General features: G+C 43.1%; 3 protein-coding genes across 5 annotated transcripts; 2 read left to right on the top strand and 1 right to left on the bottom strand.

The window, feature by feature from the left end:
* The first annotated feature begins 740 nt into the window (after positions 1-740).
* Positions 741-15,656, top strand: slc35a3b (solute carrier family 35 member A3b). 3 transcript variants are annotated; one of them, XR_003929749.1, is made up of 9 exons: positions 741-1,000; positions 7,223-7,451; positions 8,000-8,154; positions 8,432-8,554; positions 9,118-9,292; positions 9,470-9,588; positions 10,770-10,903; positions 11,028-11,211; positions 15,557-15,656. XR_003929749.1 is itself a non-coding variant. In XM_030075332.1 (8 exons), exons 2-8 carry the CDS (start codon positions 7,253-7,255, stop codon positions 11,116-11,118), a joined length of 996 nt encoding a protein of 331 aa, XP_029931192.1. In that variant the 5' UTR covers positions 741-1,000; positions 7,223-7,252; the 3' UTR covers positions 11,119-11,930. The 3 variants fall into 3 exon arrangements, 1 of the variants encoding a protein (XP_029931192.1); XR_003929750.1 differs by lacking the exon at positions 15,557-15,656 and adding an exon at positions 12,273-12,345; XM_030075332.1 differs by lacking the exon at positions 15,557-15,656 and having other exon boundaries at positions 11,028-11,930.
* Positions 13,307-17,657, bottom strand: fam78ba (family with sequence similarity 78 member Ba). Its single transcript, XM_030075333.1, has 3 exons — positions 16,331-17,657; positions 15,585-15,864; positions 13,307-14,489 (listed from the first exon to the last, which is right to left on the bottom strand). The coding sequence occupies exons 1-3, from the start codon at positions 16,663-16,665 to the stop codon at positions 14,247-14,249; spliced, it is 858 nt and encodes a 285-aa protein (XP_029931193.1). The 5' UTR covers positions 16,666-17,657; the 3' UTR covers positions 13,307-14,246.
* A 55-nt stretch (positions 17,658-17,712) lies between these two features.
* Positions 17,713-23,326, top strand: cmpk (cytidylate kinase). Its single transcript, XM_030075334.1, has 6 exons — positions 17,713-17,988; positions 20,108-20,254; positions 20,744-20,896; positions 21,022-21,098; positions 21,436-21,532; positions 22,301-23,326. The coding sequence occupies exons 1-6, from the start codon at positions 17,845-17,847 to the stop codon at positions 22,340-22,342; spliced, it is 660 nt and encodes a 219-aa protein (XP_029931194.1). The 5' UTR covers positions 17,713-17,844; the 3' UTR covers positions 22,343-23,326.
* The last annotated feature ends 252 nt before the right edge of the window (positions 23,327-23,578 follow it).

The following is a 23,578-nucleotide window of genomic DNA, read 5'->3' on the forward strand; positions in this document are numbered from 1 at the left end:
TAAACACTCCCCTGCGCTTCAAAAATCAACATTAAATTCCTTATTATTCCCTTCTCTAGCACACATGCCAGCTTGCTCACTACTCTCTGTCCAAACATCAAGTGAGACACGTGAAAAACTGTTGAAAAAAAAATTACCTATCTCATGTAGCCAATATCTTGTCTGTAAGATTTGAGGGACTCTAAATTCATTGGAGATTAACTGCGGTGGTAACAAAGTACTGGATTCAGTTCTTCCCTTCATCTCAGCTCAGGACCAGTAACAAGCAAAAAAAAAAAAAAAAAAAAAAAAAAAAAAAAACATCCCTTTAAATTCAAGTTTATAGTTTATTTTCAATTTTTTCATAGGCCTACTATTTTTTTTTTTATCAACGTCAGTCCTGTCAAAATATCTCATTGTTCCCATAAATGAAATATAAAACAAAATAAAATAAAATATAACTGAAATGAAAAGCGATTATAATATCCGTGTATGTAGTAGGCTAGCCTAGTCAGAATATTATAAATATATTGGATTTACATAATACATACATAATATGTTTCTCCAGCAGTTATCATTAAATCTCTGGTAATATTATGATATATAATAATAAATAATATTCCTTAATAAGGCTGTCTGTGACACTGAGGATCTTATAAATATGATTGGAGGTATGAATATATTTCTCCAGCAGGTGTCATTAAATCTCTGGTCAGTTCATTCAGCAGAGCGGAGTGAAGCTCAAACCCGCGTCCCGACTTCAGCGGCAGGACAAACACAGCGACCTGTAAGCCGTGAGGGGCTTTATGTGCGTGCGTGTGTGTGTGTGTGTGTGTGTGTGTGTGTGTGTGTGTGTGAGAGAGAGAGAGAGAGAGAGAGAGAGAGAGAGAGAGAGAGAGAGAGAGAGAGAGAGAGAGAGAGAAGGAATAACCGCATCATCAGTTTAAGAGGAACGAAGAGTCAAACACGGCGAAGACTGTCCGGCGAATGAGGTCTCATCAGACCAGATCCAATCCTACAGGTAAAGGATAATCTGAGTGTTTAATCTGAGGCAGAACTGATGCCATGGAATTCGGGACGGGGGTTAGAGTTAGGGTTAGCTCTAGCTCAGAGAGAAAAAAAAAATGGGAAAAAATGTTATAAATAATCTAAAATAGCCTATGTAGAGAAACCTGGTGTAAATGAGCAATTTAAAGTAGATTATGTGCACTTTAATTATGAATGACATGTTTTCGGAGTGGCGTGGATTAGTATGTTGACTAAACCAGTGAATGGGCTGTTTGCGCTCTCTCATTTATTATCCTGTTATCAGCAGACTGACAGCTTTTTATAGGACCCGGATCCTTTACTTTGTGTGTTTGTCCATTAGAAACACCGCCGCTCTCTCTCTCTCTCTCTCTCTCTCTCTCTCTCTCTCACACACACACACACACACACACACACACACACACACACACACACACACACACACACACGCACACATCCTGAAACTCCGTGACGTTGTTAAAAGTTCAATATTTGTTGTCGCTGTTGTCCGAGTGAACTCCCATTAAAACAACTCCCCTGCCCGTAATCCTTTATTTTACCCCAGAGATCCGCCTCCTGATTCACATATGCTTGGTGAACATATGCTTGGATTTACTTGACCACACACACACACACACACACACACACACACACACACACACACACACACACACACACACTGGCAGCCTGCGATATCAAATCGTGGCAAACTCTGCACTTCCAAAGCAGAGTTGCACAGATCTGCTTATCTGACCTGCTTTTTTCTCACCGGTATTGTGTTACCTGACGGAGAGATTGAGAGCTGTCCCATGGCCTGTCCCAAATGTTCTCCAGGTGGAGCAGGGGGAGTGAGTAGTCCCACCCTCAGCCGGCCTGCAGATAATCCTGTGTGTGATTTGAGTTAGGCCAGATCACTGTGTTCCTCATTATCTGATGCTTTGCAGCCTATCGTTGTATTTTGGCAAAGACATCCCATCATGTACTCAGGAGGGGTGTTTAGGAGCTAAATGCCCTCCCAGTGGAAGCATTTGTTCCTCTTGCTGCTCCAAAGCCAGAGATGTAAAGGGAACAAATACGAGCTGAGTATCATACCATGTGTTATTCTGTGGAGGTTCATAGCCTCTTGTATCATTAGTATCATTTATGCATTTCATTCTCATATTAAGATGTTACAACACCTACATTTTAGTGCACTGTCTTAAGTGCATCGTGCTAATTGTGTTTTAATTTTGACAGATAATATCTTGTATATTTCATTAGTCTATCCAGTTGCCTGAGCAGTAAGTTGTATTTTCTGTTACTATGCTTTATCTGTCAGTTGTATTGTGGTACAGATTGCATCACGGCCTATGTGTTGTTATATTGTACGGTGAGGTCCTAACCACCACCCAGTCCAGTCTGAAACAATGTGCGGGGCAGGGTGCCAATGCCATTGTACAAACATGAAAGCTGGGCAGGATTTGGTCCTTGGGCTCTAGATGCTTATTGTAAACCATGTTCTTGAAGTGACTTGACCTCAAATGTTTGGATGACTGTAGCAAACTGGTTTTTTGACTCAGAGGCTCACACTTCTTGCACAACCCAGTCCTTCTTCAGAGGAAGTCATTGTTGTTGCATGTAATAGAAATTACAATTCAAACCTCATATTTGCATTTATGATGATGAGGAGGAGGAGGAGGACGACGATTCCAACTCTGGTACACTTAGTAATTTCCATCAACCTAATGACAAACCTGTATGTGATATAGTCTAGTCGTACAGCATCATTTGGGTTGTAAATCGCTGTTTGGTGCACTATTGTACTGTGTAAAGTGTTGACTAAGTTGAGGCTATGTCAGGATGGAAGGCAGTGTGCACTCTCTACTGGCACCCAGAGATGAAACTCTGCCATCGTTTACTCTGGCGTGGATCCAATGTCATCCTCTGCCACAATGTCAGGTGAGGTTTCTCATAAATGGCACAGCTTTTAGTAGAGCTGGTTTGTGCAGATTTTGAGATCCAGACTGGCCGGTTTGGAGCTAGATGGCCACGTTTGCAACATGTGATAAGAGAAAAAAAATATATTCATTTCATTCACTCCTCTGGAGCTCTGACAGAAAATATCTGAAGAGGACCCAACAAAGTTAGAGTCCGAAGGAGAAAAAACAGAGGATGAAAACAACCCCTGATGATAAAATCCACTTAAAATGTTTGCGTTGGGCTGTTTGGGACCGGGGATCTGAGTTAGCACAGATGTGGCGTGTCAGTAACTTCATGGTGTAATTGTCATGGTTGATGTATTTAGAAAGAGAGTCTGTTGAGCGACAGATGACAGGACTTTCTGTGTAAGCAGCTAAATCAGAGAACATTTTGCAAAAATGTGAAAATGTGTCTTTGATTTACAGTGCCGGTATCCAAATACTCAAATCCTGATTGACTAAGGCCTGTTATGCACATGTAATTATGAATCTGGCAGTAATTTTGGCGTGTGCTGGGTGTGTAAGGGGCAGCTTTCGCCTTGGTGGCTGCTTTTCAGTGCCCTGCCCCTCACACACTCACACTCTGCACAGAAATACACATTAAGTCACACAGACAGAGGAGGATTGTGCAGCTCTGCCTGTTGGTCAGAGGGGCTGCATAAGGAGGCCAGTGTGCTGAACATACACCACACCTCTGTTCCGTCATCGCTCCGTCCTGCCTTCAGAGCTCATTGCACATCCCTTTTTTTTTACAGCAGTGTTTGTACAGTATTACATATGTGGCTGCTTATTCAGATTGCTCAATGGACTTTATTTTCTTTGCTTCTAGTCAAATAGGAACAGGATGTACACAGTCTCTCCTAATTTGCTGGTGGGCTGTCTAATCATTATTTTCACCAAGCCATTAGTTTGTATGCTTGGTTATCCTCACATCTCCAAGAGGCCTTGCAAAAACCAGGAAAGGTCCTTCTCCAATGTCTCCATGTCACTCCCCGCTGCTGCTCCAGGAGGAGGAGGTGGCTGACAAACATCTGCTTTCACAGCCTCGGAGCAGCATTACCCCAGCAGCCCTTTTACGGTTTGTCTGTTGGAACATCTTGTTTTCTGCCGTGAGGATTGTGTTGATTTTGTTGGGTGGAGAGGTTGAGGTGATAAAGGAAAGCAGGTAAGATGATATAAGGTGCTTCGATCAGGAAATATAAGACAAACAATCAGCAAAGTTAATGATAAATGTCATTGTGAATTCTTAGCCTTGAGAAGTTATGAGTAAGGTTAATGACTAAACTAAAAGCTAAAACTAGGTGTGAAAAAACATTTTAGTTAACTTCAATAATAATGATAACAAGACTTCAAAAAAAAAAAAAAAAAAAGAGTTAAGATGTCTGTGCAGCGGCTCCTAGCTCTCCTGTCATTAGCCCTTCAGCTATGCCAGACTGCTCTTCATAGATTTCAGCTCAGCGTTTAACACCATCATCCCTGACATCCTGATCAACAAACTACTGGACCTACACATCCCCCCCTCCACCTGCAGCTGGGTAAAGGACTTTCTTACCAACAGACCTCAACAAGTGCAACTTGGCTCCCATCTCTCCTGATGAGGCGGCATACAGGGAGGAAGTCCAGCAGCTGGCAGAGTGGTGTCCAGCCAACAATCTCCTGCTGAACACTTCTAAAACCAAGGAGGTCATCATAGACTTCAGGAGGAAAAGAGAGGAACAGGCCCCACTCTACATCAATGGGGATCAGGTGGAGAGGGTGGCATCATTCAAATTCGTGGGAGTCCACATCTCAGAGGAGCTCACCTGGACAACAAACACCAGCTGGCAGAGTGACAAAGAAGGCCCAGCATCGACCGCATTTCCTAAGGATTCTCAGGATAAACAAAATCGAACAGAAGCTGCTGGTGACCTTCTGCCGATCTACAGTAGAGAGCATACTGACTTATTGCATCACGGTGTGGTATGCTGGGTGCTCAGCGGCAGATAGGAAGGTAATCAACACAGCCCAGAAAATCATTGGCTGCCCTCTGCCCTCCTTAGAGGAGATCTCCAGCTCCAGATGCCTGAGCAGAACCGGTTCCATCCTCAAAGACTCTCATCGAACCGCATCATTACCTGTTTGACCTGTTGCCCTCAGGCAGGCGTTACAGATCAAATCTACAATCAAAGCCCGGACCTCAAGACTGAAAAACAATTTCTTTCCCTGGTCTATACGAACACTGAACAAACAATAATATGTGCAATATCAATATCTGTGCAATTTACTTATCACGTGCAATTAACGACTACTGACAGCTGGTTTTATCTATTTATTTATTTATTTTTAAAAATCTTTTTAGCACTGTTTTATTTGTTGCTGTGTATATGTTGTCTTTTTTCAATGTTGTTATTTTGTTGTATCAAGCACAGTGGAGCAGCACCTTGTAATTTCGTCATATTTTATATAATGACAATAAAGCTTTCAATTCAGTTCAATTTAATTCAAAGTTAATGATGAATGTCATTCTGAGCCTTGAGATGTTATGAGTAAGGTTAATAACTAAACTAAAAACTAAAACTAGGTGTGAAAAAATATTTTAGTTAACTTCAATAATAATGATTTAAAAAAACAGCTGAAGCAATATTGTGTACTTACGGAAGTAAAATAAAATTTAAAAGAGAAAATGTCTTTAGTTTTTCATCAGTTTGGTCAAATGTGTCAACACAGCAGCATGAGGAGGTGCTGGTGCTGATGTTTTACTGAGACTGGGAGTCAGCTGCCTTCACAAAGTGCGGATTGGATTAGATTGTAAAATCTATTCTGAACTTCTCAAATCTTGACCGTGACAGACACCATCCATATTATAATAAAAAACGAACTTAAACAAATATAATAAAACTGCTAAACTAATGAAACTAATATAACTAAAACTAAACATTAAAAACTAAACTGAAATGAGCAAATTCACCCAAAAACCAACTAGCTGACACTAAACTGAATTGGGGAAAAAAGTAAAAAATGAAACCAAATGAAAAAAAAAAACAATGAAAATTACAAAACTATAATTTATTTAGGTTATGGTTGTTGTCTTATTCCTCCTAATGGAAGCATAAATCCATAAAAGCCTATGAATAACCTAAAATGGCCTGTGGACTACATGATATTCAAATATATTCAAAGCTATACATGACATGTTGCCATGCAAAATATATGTGTGCAAAATGCATTATTAAAAGAGCGACAGCCATGATCAGAGGTGATAAATAAACAAATGCCTTCATGGCAATGTGATATCTTTCCACCTTTTATTTTAATATCCCAACATCATGGACCCTTGATGTATCAGTGACCTTATGAGCTGAGCGCATTGCCAATTTTTTACAGTCACTGAGGGACTACAGTGTTTATGAAACATTATGAAATTCAACTTTACTTTTTCCTAGCGACCATAACACACTATTTAAAAAAAAACAATATGCAAAAGTACATTTTTGCTTGATGCAAATTATTTCTTATTGGTGTGATCTTTGTTCTGTGTATCGTACCGTCCCAGAAAAGCAGAGTGGTCCCAGGAATGTCCAGCAGCCCCTCGAGGCTGGCCAAATCTACTAGCTTTACTCCCTGAAACTACCAGCTAACATTCCACTCTCTCCTCTCCCAAACTCTCCAGCCTTTTCATTTTCTGTGCAGTCTGTCAAACAGCCTCTATCTTTCTCGCTTTTTTTTTTTTTTTTTCCAGTGTTGCTGCATTTACTGTCATTCTGCATTAGGCTGCTCTCCTTCTGTCTGTCCTGCTCTGCCCCTATATTATTTTTCTGACTTTGTGACATCCTGGTGATTCCATTAAAAAGAAAAGTGTATCTTTTCAGTACCCTGGAGCTCTTAGGGATTTAGTGTCTTGCTCAAGGGCACTTCAACAAGGTGGATGCTTGCTGTTGCAGGAGCTTGTGTGGTTTTAAGTCTGCGGCGTGGTGCTGCCTTTTTAGTTTCCTCCCCTCTTTCTACGTCATCTTTTCATCTGTGGCATCACTTTTTCCTTGACTGCCCACTTCCTCTTGTCTGTACAAGTGGCATGCAGCACCCACTGAGCCCAGTCTGAAGTAACGGTACTACAGATTGCTCTTATAGGTGCTAACTACAACCCCTTAAACAGGTGTTTTTCTGCTCCATTTAACTGTCCCAGATTTGAACAAAAAGTCTGACACATTAGCTTCCCCATCATCTCTTTTCTCTCTCTCTCTCTCTCTCTCTTTTTTTTGTGTTTTCTGTCCTTCCTGAAGGTCCCTTTGCTGCTGTCAGACCCCGAGGCCATGTCTTCCTCACTCTCCACGAGGCTGAAGTATGTGTCCCTGGGGGTGCTGGTGGTGCAGACCACCTCGCTGGTGCTCACCATGCGCTACTCCCGCACCCTGAAGGAAGACGGCCCCCGCTACCTGGCCTCCTCCGCTGTGGTGTCAGCCGAGTTGCTCAAGATCCTCGCCTGCACCCTGCTTGTCTTTAGAGAGCACAGTAAGTAGTGGGGGTGGGGTCGGGTGTCTGGGAGTGTGATTTGGTGCGGGTGATTGGGGAATGAGGTCTCTGGATCTCTCTCTCACTCTCTCTCTCTCTCTCTCTCTCTCTCTCTACATATGTAGATATAGATATAGATATAGATATAGATTTATAGATATAGATATAGATATAGCAGCAGTTAGAAGTGTATGCCAATACAAAAAAGTGGGAACTATACAAACACTGCAGTCTGTTTTTAAATGAATGTAATTAAATGTATGTATGTACAGAGATCAGCACAGTGCAGGAATACACAGTGTAGGAATCTCTCTCCCTCTCTCTCTCTCTCTCTCTCTCTCTCCCTCTCTCCCTCTCTCTCTGTTTCCCAGTCAGTTTGTACTAACAGACATAACTTCTCACAGAAACGTTACTCCACCTTGTGGATACCGGGGGTGTCTGGTAACAGCAGTGCCCAGGGCAGCTTGGCCCGTGCGCTGCTCCATTGTCTGACTCCTTGGGTGGTCCAATAAGTTCCCTTCCTCACCAGCAAACTGTGCCTCTGCCAGATTTCAGTGTGCGGGCACTGAACCAGGTCCTGAAGGAGGAGATTGTGAACAAGCCCATGGAGACCATGAAGCTGGCCGTTCCTGCAGGGATCTACACACTGCAGAACAATCTGCTCTATGTTGCCTTATCCAACCTGGATGCAGCCACCTATCAGGTTATATTTGAATGTGCATGGTCCATTGTGTGTGTGCGTGTGTGTGTGTGTGTGTGCTGTTGTGGTATGCCAGCACTGGTTAGAGGGCCAAAGCAGCTCTAAGTGCAATACGGATATGTGTGTTAATAGAGATCTTTGCTAGTGTGTATAGGATTGGGAAATTTACTGTCACTGGTGTTTTCCCCTATCCCTTACATTTAATAATGCTACATGTGTGTATCCTGTGTGTGCCCCCTTGCTCTCTGTCTCAGTGGTGTGTGTCCTGGGTGTTGTGCAGGTTACCTACCAGCTGAAGATCCTCACCACTGCGCTGTTCTCCGTCACCATGCTGGGGAAGAGGCTGGGCTGCAACCAGTGGCTCTCGCTGCTCATCCTGATGGCCGGAGTGGCTCTAGTGCAGGTACCTGACACGCTGCACCTTTAAAGCTGCTGCAGACGGAGAGAAAGGCTGACCTGCTGTGTGATTTCTGGTATAGTGATTCATTAAACTGAGCTAAAACTGTCATGATAAATAGGTGTTAACCATTTCCATCATCTGCCAAATATTGCCAGAAATAATGAGGCTGTGAAAAAAGTAAAACTGGACAAAAACTGTCTAGTCTGCTTGTCACACTAACCCAGATAAAATACAAATGTGAAATGATTTAGGTTTCATCTTGTTTTTGATAGAACAAAAAATAAAAATTTGTAAGATATATAACAAACACTACCATACCCACACTGACAACGAACTCCAACTAAACTGAAATTCAAATTGAGATTGAAAACAACACCTTAAATTTTAAAAGTAATGAAATAAAAAACAACAATATTTTTCATAGCCTTGGCTATAAGGGGCTGTAATGTGGTTGTTTTCTGAATGTTGGGATATTTCACATTGATTGTCAGTTTATTGTCGTACATGACTTATATGTCTCATAGCTGGAGATTATAGATTTTAAATATACCCTTAACTTCCGGCAGTGGCCTGCAGAGTCTGCAGATGCTTCTCAGCAGACGTCGCTGTCTGCAGGCTTCCAGTTTGTGGGCTTGATGGCCGTGCTGACCGCCTGTTTTTCCAGTGGCTTCGCTGGCGTTTACTTTGAGAAGATCCTCAAGGAGACCAAGCAGAGTGTGTGGGTCCGTAACATCCAGCTAGGTGTGTGGCGCGGGCCTCTGACTGGGTGGATGACGTTGTGTTTGGGTTCAGCTCTGCATGTTTGCTGTTGTCTTTATCAGCTTTGTTTTGCTGGAAGGTCCTTGAGCAAAATACAAAATCTCCTAGATGTGGAGCCCCGGCCTCTCTCATGTCTCTCTTGTCCTTTTCCTCCTTCAGGTTTATTTGGTTTCGTGTTTGGTTTAATCGGAATGTTAATGTATGATGGCCAGAGGGTGAGAGAGTCTGGAATGTTTCAGGGCTACAACAAAATCACCTTCACGGTCGTGGTCTTACAGGTACGAGTCGGCGTTGTGCTTCTCTTCGTGCACAGTGGGTCATTTCTGTTGCTTTCATGTGTTCAGTGTAAATGTGCATCATGTGTCTGCTTGTCTACCTGCATGTGTGTTTCTACAGATGCTTGTGCTTGTGTGTTTGCCTTTGTGTGTGTGTACACAAGAAATAAGCCCATCATATCATTATTTTGCAGAATGACAGCACAATACACACACCATCAGTCTACAATATAATGTGCATTTTTTATGCTCCTGTAAATGAAAGGTTTTCAAAGTGGGAGGCGCCAAACTGTTTCAGGGAGGCTCAGAGACTTAATGCTTTAAAAAAAAAAAAAAAAAAAAAAAAAACGATTTTCAGATAGTCATCAAAAGGAACCAGGCTGTAGAAAAGCCTAAATATCTCTCATTCAGCTGAAGAGTTCACAGATCATTCCGTGTAATTTTACAAACTTAGACTGAGCCTTTTTTATACATCTGTGTACAGTTAAGTTTAACAGCATTGTTAGGCGCTCTCAGCTCAGCTGTTGGACGTCTGTGGGATCAAATAGCTGCTACATGAGCCCATACATATCCAGGAATTAAGCGAAGGCGGATGCCTGTCTCTGCTTTTTGTCCGGGGGGAGGCCCACAGTCTCGGAGTTTGAAAACTTCTGCTGTAAATCATTCACAGAGTCCTCTTCTGCATAGCTTTCTGCACATCATACTGCTTGTACATTCAGCCATGATAACCCCTCTGCACATATGTGACATAAATAACTCTGTTCTGCAATATAAATGTACACTTGTAATTACTGCTGTACATTGGCCATAAATAAAGTGCTTGCACATACAGTTGTAACAACACTTCTGTGTAGATGTGATATACCTTGTTACTTCCTGTTTATTTTTATTATTGCTATTACTTCTAATATTATTACTCTGATTTATTATTCATATTTTAGTCTGTTTTATTTTATTTTTATGTTTCCTTTGTGTGATCCATGTGAGTACTAGATGTTACTGTAAACTGGAGTCAAAAGCCGTGTATGTGTGAGCACACTTGGCCTTTCTGGTTGATTGTGATCCTGAGGTGTTTTTGTTGATTGTGATCCTGAGGTGTTTTTGTTGATTGTGATCCTGAGGCGTTTTTGTTGATTGTGATCCTGAGGTGTTCAGACTCTGTGTTCTCTGTGCTGTGTTCGCAGGCTCTGGGTGGGCTGGTCATCGCAGCAGTGATCAAATACGCAGACAACATCCTTAAAGGATTTGCTACCTCTCTCTCGATTATCATGTCCACACTTATTTCTTACTTCTTGTTGGAGGACTTTAACCCCACCAGGTAAACACATGCAACACATGCTCATGTACACCCATTCCTCGTTTTTGCTTTACAAATAATTTATCAGCACAGACACCACATTCTGTCTCCTTGTCCTCCTCCTCCCCCTGCCCGTCTGTCTCAGTGTGTTCTTCACAGGTGCAGTGCTGGTCATTGCCGCCACATTTCTCTACAGCCTTGAGTGCAAATCCGCCACCAGCAGCATCAAAGTGTGAATGAGAGACCTGGAGTGAAAGTTGCTACCTCCTGAAAATGACGGTAGATCCAAGACAGAGATGGATAGTGCTGTGACTCAGGCGGAGTGGAGAGTGAGTGAGCCCTGCTGCTGCTCTGGAACAACACTACTGATGATTTGCACGACAGATGGGGATCAATAATGTGATGAAGACGTTTGCTTTGTAGCTTCTTTTTTAATGAAATCAAAATCAATAACTTGGTATGGGGGCAATAAATCTCATGCTCACACAAATTATTACAACTCTACAAATGCTGGTTTTAATTTGCTCACAACTTAATGAGTGAACTCATGGCAGTTTAAGGGAGACACAACCATGACCCCTCTGCCAACTTGATGTTGCTATTTTTTTTTATAGTTTTATATACTTGATCTTGTATTTATATACTGTGGGATATTGGGAAAGGGTTTTGTTTTTAAAAGTGTGTATGAAAGTGTTTTGATTGTGTTCAGAGTGCCTGCCTCAGAGACAGGAAGAGCAGCTCCTGCACCTTTGACAGAGCGCTCCCTCTAGTGGTGAAATGAGGAGCCACTCGTTTGCTGCAAAGAGGAGGGGTTACTTCTGTTCAAAGATGCTGAATGTCCTTTTTTTTATAAGATGAGATGGGATGCGAGTGCTTTGACCTTGCTGCTCAAAGTCTGAGCATTAATATCAAACGCTCACATTCATCTGTCATTTAAATAAATTTAAAAATCGTTTTTATGACAGAACAAAAAAATAAAGGTGCTCTATTGAAAGAGCTAGCTCTGCCTTGTTCTTTCTTCTTACTTCAAAGGGGACGTGAGCACACACACACACACACACTTAGACACACCCATGAATATTTTGATTCAACAGTTTTTTGTTTTTTTATTCCAGTTGCAGTGTGTGTGTGTGTGTGTCAGAAAAACCAAACCCGTCTCTATAGCAACAGATGGCTGAATGGGTTTGGGTGCACTGACAAAGGTAGATAAGCTGAATAAATGTTATGTAAATTCAACTTCTTTTGGGTATTTTGCATGGTTGTAATTGGCATTTTTATTTGAGAAGAACCTCAGTGTGTGAAGACAGAATTAAGGCTCATGAATAGAAGTCATCTTTCTCTTTTTTTCTCCCTTTTTTTCATGTACTCAGAACACTGTGTCATTGCATAGTTGTTGAGTCTGGGAGAACAGCAGTAGTTTGGGTTGGAGATATGTGATGAGGTGGACAGACAGGGGAGAGAAAGAGCAGGCAGATTGGAAGGTGAGGCCTAAACCTGGAGAGAAGCACAGATGGAGGATGAGTCATGTGACTTCTGTGTGGAGTGGCAGGCAGGGACTTGGAGACGGACCAGGATGAGCCACTGGACCCACCATAGCCATGACACAGGAACACGTTATTCTATACGTCTCTAAGGAAACCTCCAAACAGCCCTACTCATGATCCATTTTCAAATTCAGCGCGGCGAGAGGATACGATGGCACAACGCCTATCCAAGCTCATGTTGTACATGCCTTCGATTTAAAAAAAAACAGCACTATCCCAAATCAAGACTGAAAGATTAAATTACACACATCGACTTAAGTGCTGGTGCAGGATTAAAAAAAAAAACAAAACAACTGAATAAAGCATCCACACGACAGCAACTAGATGTACACAAAATCTTTGCGGAGCTCTTCATTTATATGAAGTCATTTCCTGACCAGATAACATATTAAAAAGGTTAACAAAGGCTGCGGTGATCAATGCGTCTGACAAAGACCGAGTGAGGTTGAAACGTTGTCTTGCCTTCACAATAAATGCTTGCATGCTGTTGTGCGAATACCTCAAAACTTTTGCAAATCAATCCTCACTGTCAAGACCCAGTCTGGTTCAATCCCACATTGAGAAATCTATTAAGAATAGATTTCCCTTGTCCCAGGATGATGCATGTATCTTTGTTTTGGCAGTGCAGTGTGCCTTATTATTAATGGGCTCCATCCCCAGATCCCCAAATGACAGTCCTGACTGCTATCATGTCAGCCTCTTGCTCCTTGTTATCGCTGATGGCTGTATTCCAAAACAATCCTGTGACGGACATCTGCTTTAAAATGCCAATAACACGACCTGGTGCCCCACTCCAGCCCATCATACCACCATATATAATATCATATACACGTTCAGTGTGGCTCTATTCCAGACTGATCCTACCCGGTGCCCCATATGTATAACCCAGACCGACATCAGCTTCTTGTCTGAAATGAGGATGGATGGCACTTGTCCAAATCTATTACTTAACAGCTCCACCTTGCCCTGTTATAGTCTGCCACTCATATGAGTACAATATTACTGGCACTAGTGAGGCAAACGGGTGCAGATGCTACTTTTTGAGATAAAAAAAAAAATGTTGGTGCATAGAAAACTCCAGTCAAGACTACAGCAGATTCTTTTTCCAGACCTTTATGCCAAGTTGGTGCTCTTAATACAATCGGAATCGATGTGTGAGTTTTATCTTAACCTAACAGAAGATTCATATAATACTTTGTCTCTTTTAAAACTTCTGAATGCATCCTTTAAGTGTGGTATTGAATGTGCTAAAAGGCCATTAGTGGCACTGACAAAAGTTTATCCAGCCTGCAGGATTTAATGGGCGATGCAACTTAATTTTCAATCAAAATGTCTTCAGGTATCAAGTTATATAAAAGAAATGCTATTCTTATGCCTCTCAGGGACAGTTTTTTCTCTCTCACTCTCTCATGCAATAAGATCTACATAAAGGATGCGGGATGCAGTTCTCTTTGTGGTCTTATACTTCTGTGGTACGTCTAAAAACAATGTTCCTTCCTTGCCAAAGGGCAGGCAGAACTCTAATACGGCCCAAAACTTGCCTGGGCCAAACAGGCATCGATGCCTCGCGGCCCCTGGCACCAGTTTTCAGTAGACTTCCAATTTGACACCTCGCTGTGCCACATTCAAGGCATAACATCCACTGTGATTTGTCATAATGGTCCACTCAAATCAATGGTAACGAGCCATTGGTAACTTGAGGAAAACCATAAATCCCCTCCTCTCAGGTAGGCGTCGTTACTTCATTCACTTTATTCCCATTGACATCTCCCATTTTCTCTGAGAGGGAGCCGTCACTTTGTCTTTGCAGCTGACCCCCCTTATTTCGGCGGTATAACCACTAGTGGCGCCCCTCGCCGGGGCCTCCACATTAACACTTGGGCATCATTGGCGTTCGGCCTCCCCAGTGCATTAGGGGGAATGGGCTCCTGGTAGTTGAGGATGTGAGGCTGCTCCTGGTGGGGACGACCCACCAGAGACGCCCGTGAGCCCAGCGGCATGTCTGGGTCCACAGCAATGTCCACCCGCATCCGCCACCGCACCGTCTGCAGCACAATGCGCTCCTGCAGGGGAAGGAGACGGCAAAACGTTGACATCAACTGGTATGAGTGGTGCAGTTTGTGTTCAGTACATGAAAAGTGCATTCATTTAAAAACCTCAATTGATTATGCACTATGCACTATGTTCTCTGCTCAGTCGGTCGGAGACAAATTTAAATACATAACAGCACCTTCAGACCGATAACCATTATAGTTAAAGCAGCAATAAACTAAGCAGATAAAGTGGCAACAGAAGCCATCAAGTTTATAGGTATCCTAATAAATAGTGCATCATTTATCTTACAAGAAAACAGACTGTGATTCTTTTATCGTCTTTAGGTGAGACATTAGATTGAATGAAAGAGGTAAAAATGGGTTAGTAAAAACAATAGGAAGAGAATTTAATGCCAGTTTCCTCACACAAGAGCATTCATTTTGTACCTGCAGTGCCTCGAAGTGATACAAAAACAAAAATAAGGGACTGTTCTGCTCTTGTTCTTAAATGATACAGCAACAATAAAAAACAGCCTGACTACTTTCCCTGGGGGAAATATTATATATCTCTTCCACCAAGGCATAAAATGAACACACTCTTGACTACTGTACACATTTTGATCACATACTTTTGCAGCACTTTATTGTTAATGGCCCATTGTCCTTACAGTACTCATGCTAGATGATGGCAGTGCTTAAGTAGTGACTCAGTAGAAAGTGTGTAAACTACACCACAGAGTAAAATGCTGGAAGAAGTGGTATTGTCACAGCCAGTCACTGATCAGCGTGCAATGACAGAGACACCACAATTTCCAAAGTTGTACAGACAGTGTTCTTCATTCTGCTGCAAGTGGGTAAAGCACACCTGTGATGCACAAAACTGTTTTAAAGTTTTTTTTTTTGTTTTTTTGTTTTTTTTTTTGCAAAATGCAACTACCACAAGAAACTTGGAAAACTCTTTATGTGTGTATGTTTGTGTTTATGACGTGCAAGCTGCAGTTTTGATGTCTGCACCCCAGCTTCATTAACTGCAAAGTGTAGCTGCCCCAGCACTTACAAGTTGTTTTGTTTTGTTTTGTTCTCTCACTTGTTTGCAGCTAAAACCTGTGTGTCTGACTGTCCTACCTTGGTGACAGAGTTCATGGCAACCAGCCAGGTGATGAAGCTCTGGTCCCTGGTGATGTGGGTCAACATGGGCGTGTTGCTGTTGCTGATGGGAACCGCCCAGGTCACACTGGGGTAAAAGTTGTCATTCATGCTGACCGTGAGACGCGACGGCTTGGACGTGGGGCCGGTGAGGGTGACCGTCTCGGTGGTGTTGCCGTACCAGGGGTAGCTGACCCCGTCCGAGTCGCTGATGGCCTTGACCCGGCCCTCTCGCAGTTCTGGCAACTCCCAGCTGGACCTGCGGCAGTGGACAGAGGAGGACAGAGTGAGAGCCTTTATCTGACTGTACCAGCTTCAAAACTGAGGACTTGGTTCTGAATGTGTGTCAGGCCTGGGGCGATATATTGACATAATATTGATATTGTGATATAAATCGGCATACCGTCTTGGATACTGTACTGTAATATCATGATATGGCATAAGTGTTGATTTAAAAGGCTGTATACAATAAAGGCATGCAATTTTCTGAACTGATCAGACTGTTATAGCTGTTTTGTCAATTTCACCTCCCTGTATGCTGATCATATCCACATTACTAATGATTGTTTTTCAGAAATCTGTGTAGGCCTAAATATCTTATGAAAGCACCAGAAGTCATCATTAAAATATTGCCACAGTGTCCATACTGAGGTATCCAGTCAAAGATATGGTGATATTTGATTTTGTCCATATCACCCAGCCCTATCTGCCACAACCACACTTACATGCCGATGTCACCGTAGGTGTTGTAGAACTCCATCTGGGTGCACGCTTGGATCCAGCCCACCACCCAAGTTTCGTTGCGGGGCACCGGCGGCATCACAATCCCTGCTGAGGCCCTGAAGTAAGGCGTCTTGTAGCGCAGCACTATGGGCGAGTTCTCCTCAATGATGGTCGGACACTGGTCAATGGAGGCCGACACCTCGTACACCACAATATTCTCCCGTCTGATGCGCGGCTTGCATGCGATGCTCTGAATGCAGCCCATAACGCTGGCGAGTAGCAAAGTAAGCACAACCAGTGAAGAAGGGGGCAAATTACACCTGTCCAGTATGCACATCAGTCTCCTCCGGGTTCCACCCTTGCCTGAAGAGCAGATCAATCTTTTAATTGCCAATCATCGCTGATTGGTTGAGAAGAAACGGGGGAATAAATAATATAGCATCACTGCGGAAGTTAAAGTCACCACAGAACGTGTATAAAACCGTCCGCCGTCATCTTTTCGTGGTAAATGGGATGATGTGAAGGTGAGAGCGCAGCAGAGAGTGGGGGGAAGGTATCACAGATCTCCGCAGCCTCCTTCCCCCGGTCTGTCTGCTGACTGCCGCACTGCCCTTGGTGCTCGTCCCCAGAAACTGCAATCCGGCCTCCCCTGGGCTGCTGCTGCTCCTCCGCCGTGCGTCTGGCGGCTCCTTTATTCCTTATCGAGTCCACACGTCCGGCTGCACGTCGGTGCCCCTTGATCCTGGTGGTCCTGTTTCGGCGCTGTGCTGTCATGTCAAGAGGCGACAGGGCAGCAGGTGCGTCACAGGGGGCTGGATGCCTTTGTTTGCTTGGCTTGTATTAGCCCTACATTTGTGCGGCGCCCTCAAAAGAGAAAAGGCGAAACAGGCTGCGGCCACGGCTTCATCACTTTGACCTACTGCAAAAGAAACTTCATCAAATGAGGGTGGCTCCAAGGCTCAGAGAGGAGACACTACACAAACACAGGGCTATATTTTAATGTTTTCCTCGCAACGTGCTTCCATTCTAAGGGATGCATGAATGGTGCATCATGAATGGAGGCAGCGAGGCAGCATAAATGTGCACAAAACAATTAATATACCCAGCGTCTCAAGCGTCTCTCTGCTGCTCGGCTCGTCCATGCCACCGCCGCTCGACCCGGGGAGCATCACGGCTCGGAGGCGCTGTGGTCGCGGAGCATCTCGGCGGCGGTTCGCGTCGTTCAGGTTGGAGGTGCTGATGCTGGAGGGACAGGCAGTCGGGGAGGGGCGTCACCCGACCTCTGCACTGAAAAAAAAACAAAAAAATAACAAGTGCACATGGGCGTGGCCGCACTGGTGAGTCACGCCGAGCTGCAATCCCATTGGTCGTTGATGACAATGGCGGAAGTGGTGTCGTTTGGGGTTGGCTCGTCGACTTCCCACTGGCACTGACACGCATTCACCGGTCTTCCCGGCGGCAGCCTCGTCTCTTTCTCACGTCTGAAGCTCGTTATTCGGGTTTTCGTGTCCGGTTTATGATTGTCCGCTTACTGAGTGGTTTGTCTACGAGGGCGCCGAGTGTTTTGTACCGGGTCGCGTTGATGATGAAGCCGCAGGTTGTGTTCGTGCTGGGCGGGCCTGGCGCCGGGAAGGGGACCCAGTGCTCCAAAATCGTGGAGGTAAGAGAGATGGCTAGAGAAAGAACAATAAGAGGGATACTCGCATGAGGGTTGGGACTCAAAAGATCATATTGAAATCTGCATTCAGCGCATGTATAGTGGGGAGGTTGTGATTTAATGGCGTCTGTATATGATTCAATACTTCTACTTCCGGTTGTCCTCTAAAATGAACCTGTGTATGAGCTAGCTAGCTAGTTAGCCACGCAGGAGAGCTGCTGTCTTGCTCTGGCAGGGAAGAAATAGCATCATTCCAGTGTTGTCAGCGCTCGAAATGTTTGTCTGTGTTATTCTTTGGCGTCTGAAAAAAAAAAAAAAAAAAAAAAAAATCACATGATCTCAGCTCCTTCTTATTGCCTTTCAAAACACCAGTCTAAACAAACAGGACATGGTAAAGTCTTCTCTGTAATTACACCATGCATATACAGAGCCACCCAGTGATAGCCTATTGACATTTTGCCCTGTGTTGCAACCTTATCATTGACTTATCGAGGCACGTCCTGTTATGTAATTGTGTCAGTGTAAGTCTGGAGTCCCACTCTGAACAAACACAGACAGACGGTGACGTAGATATTTCTCAGCTGAGCATTTTTTCTTCTGTCATCCTCCTCAGTGGATGAAGAATGCACGCAAGCCTCCTCCCTGAGATATTAATAACTACAGCAAGGCTTGTGGAATTTGTATATTTGTTATGGATGTTTTCTCACCTGTGTTGTATAATGGCTAAATTGTTTGTCTTTGTAATCACTAGTGAGCCAATCAGAGTCCTCGTCCGCCTCTTATCTTTATTTTCTTGACAGGTGTCAGTGATGACACGACACTTTGGCAAAGCCTCCCATCCCTTCAAGATGGTGATTCAACTTTGCAGTCTTCTTCTAGGTTGATCTGTAGTCAGATAATCAAACTTTTTTGTTTGCCCACATTAATCAATCTGCGGTGTAATGTTATTGACATTAGGAATGAGTTTTTGTTGCTGTTGCTGTTTGGGGTGGGAATCACTGGAGGCCCCATGGTACAATATAATCACCATACTTCATGTGATATATTGTGATTTATTACCTTTTCTCAACTGCCAATTATGCCCTTAAGGGAAAACTTTGCCAGCATCTGTTTCATCTAATAAGATTAAGTTTTCATTCTGTTTATCTCACTTCAGTCATTTTTATTGTAACAAGGTGGGCTTGTGAAGTAGACAGTCTGACCACCTCTGTCATAAAAACCTGTCATAAATGATGCATCGATTCTTGGTGATGCAGTATTGATACCTAGCGCCCATGTATTGATAAAGTATTGCAGCACAAGATATTGCGATATGATATGCTGTACCAATTTTCCTCCCACCCCTTGTTGCTACAGCACATGTCAGATTTTTGAGTGAATTTTTAAGGTCACAACGCACATTAAGCCTCATAACACCTTCAATAGATTTATTCAGTCAGTCTCATCGATGTTGTAACTATGCAGGCATTCTTAATGCAGCATACAAGCTCTTTATCCCCCACGCAGCTTACAAGCACACACTTAAATTTATTTACAGAAAAAGTTATTTTTAACGGTGTGGCTGGAACTTTGTGCAGCGAAAGTCCGAGGGAAATCTCCGAAGTGTGTCACTTCCTCCTTTGATGTTCGTCAGAACTGTGGAAGCTCATGAAGCTGCAGCTCCACCGGGGGCTGGCCTGGCTTCCATGAGGCTGATACTCACTCTGCTTTGATATGCGTGTGTGTGTGTGTGTGTGTGTGTGTGTGTTCAGAGAGAGAGAGAGCCTACAACTTAACTCCAGAGTTTTACAGGGTGTTGCCTGCTTTGCTGTAAGTATGGTGGTAAAGCCGGAATGGCAGCTATGCACAGAAAGCCCATTCATCCAGAGCACAAGGTCTGGCCTTTTGCCTGGTCTTGCGAGGGAGAAGGATTTAGCATTTTTCAAACGACTGTCCTCCCCACTGCAGACCTGTACTGCTGCTAGAGCTGCAAATACTGACCAGCTGTCACTAACTATTCCTCAGCAAGTGACTGTGACCAATAAAACCAATTAAATTACCAATTTAGTCTTGAAGAAAATTGCATACGATATATTACATGTTTTATCATTAAAAATTGTGTGGTTTTCTTGCTGTCTTTCAGAGTTACAGCTACACCCATTTGTCAGCTGGGGACTTGCTGAGGGCAGAGCGAGCTCGAGACGGCTCAGAGTTTGGCCAGCTCATAGACAACTGCATCAAAGAGGGAAAAATTGTCCCCGTAGAAATCACCATTAACTTACTTAGGAAGGTTTGTACCCTGCACTCTGTCAAGGTTTACACCACATGCAAATCATAACTGTTGTTTTTTTGTTTTATATTATTATGTTATTGTGAAAATTCAACTACTGCTGAATCTTCACACCTCAGCAGACTTTCACAAAAATGCCACAGGCCTCCTCTTGAACTGAGAAAGAATTACTCTGTCTGATCTCCCTTCGACTCCCCAGGACAACATGAAAAGACCTTTTGTTTTTGAGATTGGAAATAAATACAGTAACTATATCAAAATGAGACTTTTTGTCGTGTGCACAACCTTCACAATCAGTATCCTGAGTATAGTTTGTGTGTTATTATTGATTTTGTTCATTATGCCTGTATCTGTTGGCCTCCTGCAGTCAGACTCTACAGATATCAGTGCTTGTCTTTTGAATAAACATGAGCATTTTGGCAGTGGACATACTGAGTGTTGTGGCAGTGAAATCAAATTGACAGAAATCTGTTCTCTGCGGTTTCTCAGGCTATGGAAGAGACAATGCAGACAGATGAGAAAAACTTTCGCTTCCTTATAGACGGTTTCCCCCGAAACGAGGACAACCTCCAGGGGTGGAACACTGTCATGGACGGGAAAGCAGATGTTAAATTTGTGCTTTTCTTTGACTGCAGCAACGAGGTAGGTCATGGAAGCAAGAAATCTAATTATCCATTGGTGTCATGGTATAAAGTTGTGGTACATTACATTGCTATACAGAGAGCTGCTTCATGCTGAGGGGATTGTGTGTCTTTCTCGACTACAAGGTTTGCATCAACAGATGTCTAGAAAGAGGGAAGAGCAGCGGCCGCACGGATGACAACAGAGAAAGCCTGGAGAAAAGGTACAGTCCCCCGGCGCTCCCAGTCAAACCCGTTAAGTCTCTGGCCAGAGACCTGGAGCCATATTTCTTGTCACTTTAACCTCCAGTTTCCAAAATATACTTTTTTGTTGTTCTTGCAAAGATTTGCTGCCATCTTTGACCACTAATTGATTTCATGTATTGATTTTCTCCTGTCTGTAAAGTACAGCAGGCGTATCCGATCAGCGTGGTCCTCTGTGACCTATTTAGCTTGCTGTTGCGTACCTGCATGTGTATTTTTGACCTAATTTGTTTCTCCTCTGAGTCCTCTGTGCTTCTCGCTGACCCCAATAACAAGCCGTATTTTTCTCTGCTGCAGGATCCAAACCTACCTGCAGTCCACACGACCAATCATTGACCAGTATGCCAAACAGGGCAAGGTGCGCACCATAGATGCCTCTCGTTGTGTGGATGAGGTGAGTTAAATAGCCAGTAGACGAAGATTTGAAAGAACTGAATGAATTCATGACCAGAATTTGAAAAGTGGAAGAATTTTGCACCAAACCAAGAATCTGCAGTCCTTTGTTCACTGAACAAAGGTTTACTCTTGCTACACCACAAAACCTTTACAGAACACTGACAAAGGTCCCACTCACATTTTTGTTTTCAACTATTGGAATGTCGTCCGTTTCAATGAGGAAGAAGAACTGGAGGTTTGAGTCAGCCCATTTTTTCCAAGCCAAATTGTGAAAGAAACTCGAACCGTGGCCTAAAACCTGTGGTGCGAACCAAACTACGAAAAAGGCGAATGGTTACACCGCCATCATCTATCCACTACACTGATGCCTTTCGGTGCATGATACTATATATGAAGGCTTTGAACTGAGATGTGACAAATTATAAATTAACTCATACCAAGACCAAGAAGATAACTGACTAACAAGATAATTGACCAAAGAGATGTTTAGTTTTCCATGTTGTGGCACTGTGCTTGTTTATGAATCTAGTACCATATCCACTGTCCAACAGTAATTGACAAATATATTTTTTTTAATCATTTGGTGTGATGTTGTGATACTCTGTGGTATTGCAGTACTTTAAATCAGGATGGGAGCAAATTCTTGAATAGCTTTCATCTCGGTGGGAGAAATTCATCCAGTTTTGATGTGAAAAAATTGATATTCAAAATCTAGACTCTACTAGTTTTTGTTAATGCATCAACTTTCTTCCTGTATTTCTTCCAGGTGTTCGCTGATGTGAAAGCCATCATAGACAAAGAGGACTGACCTCCATCCTTCAGTGTTCAATATTCAGTTACCTTTTAGTTTTCTTTTTATCAACTGCAGTTACACTATATGATGTTTATCTGTTCATTCATATGACTTTTTATTTTGTCTTTTGTTTTGTCTCTTTTGTAAATGCCACGTTGCTTATTTGACACCGTGTGTTTGGTATACATGGGCGTGGATGTGAAGTAGGGATGGGCGGCAGCAGCTCGTCTGCACTGCCGGATCTTTGATCATAGTTTGAGGTCTTTGCATAGGATCAAGTAGTATTGCTAGCTTGGGGGTGGGGAGGCATTATCGTTGTCAAACAAAGACACTTGCAGCGCTGCAAGTCACAAAAATGGTTTATATCACTACAACATGTTGTCTAGTCTTCAGACTAGTGTGTCACTGGTAGCAGCATCTCCAGAGCAGTTGTAATGCTTGTCACAGACCAAATGCTTGTTTGCACCCGGGGCAGATCAAGATAATGTTGGGCTGGGCTGACGGCGGGATCCATCATGTGTCACAGTTTTAATGAGTGGCAAATAGCCTCTGCATGGTGTACAAATAAAACGCATCGAACAAGTGTCTCAAGTTTTATGAGCAATGGGAAAAAGAGGACCAGGGTGACAGGCAGACCCAGTTTCCTTGGAGGAAAAGACTTGAAGTTAGCCATAAGTGAGTTTGCACTTCCAAAGTATGAAAGGGGGCACGGCCAGACTGATGCACTTAACGCACCGCTCCCCTCAGTCAGGGTCTTTTTGGTGTCATGTAGGATTGTCCGATAGGAAGTCTGTACAGGAGATGGATCATTTTTCCATGACCACTCGGCTCTCTGTGTTAAAGTGGTGCACCATAAGATCACCTCTTTGTACTGCATCGCAGTGATGACGTCCATGATTAGTCATGGATAACAAACATGAAAGAGAAAAAAGGGACGCTTTATTAAATCTCATACTGTTCATGTGAACCAGGGGGAGGGGAATAAACCTGAAAAATGAATGCACTGACTTATTTTTTAATGTCTTATTGTTTCAAATGCATGTAGAATCTAAGCTGATTGTTTGTCAGGGTTGCTTATAAATGCATTTTAGTGGCTTTTACAAGGAAAATGGTACAGTGGCTACCTTCCAAGCTTTAATGTCTTTCTTCTAAACACTTTGGCATGTGAACTACTCACACAGCACAGTTATTGACAAACTCTAGAAATGTGTCTATAAAGGTATGGTGCAGTTGTTAATCTCCTATACAAGA

The sequence above is a fragment of the Myripristis murdjan genome, chromosome 17 (assembly GCF_902150065.1).
Source record: "Myripristis murdjan chromosome 17, fMyrMur1.1, whole genome shotgun sequence".
Taxonomy (NCBI): Eukaryota; Metazoa; Chordata; class Actinopteri; order Holocentriformes; family Holocentridae; genus Myripristis; species Myripristis murdjan.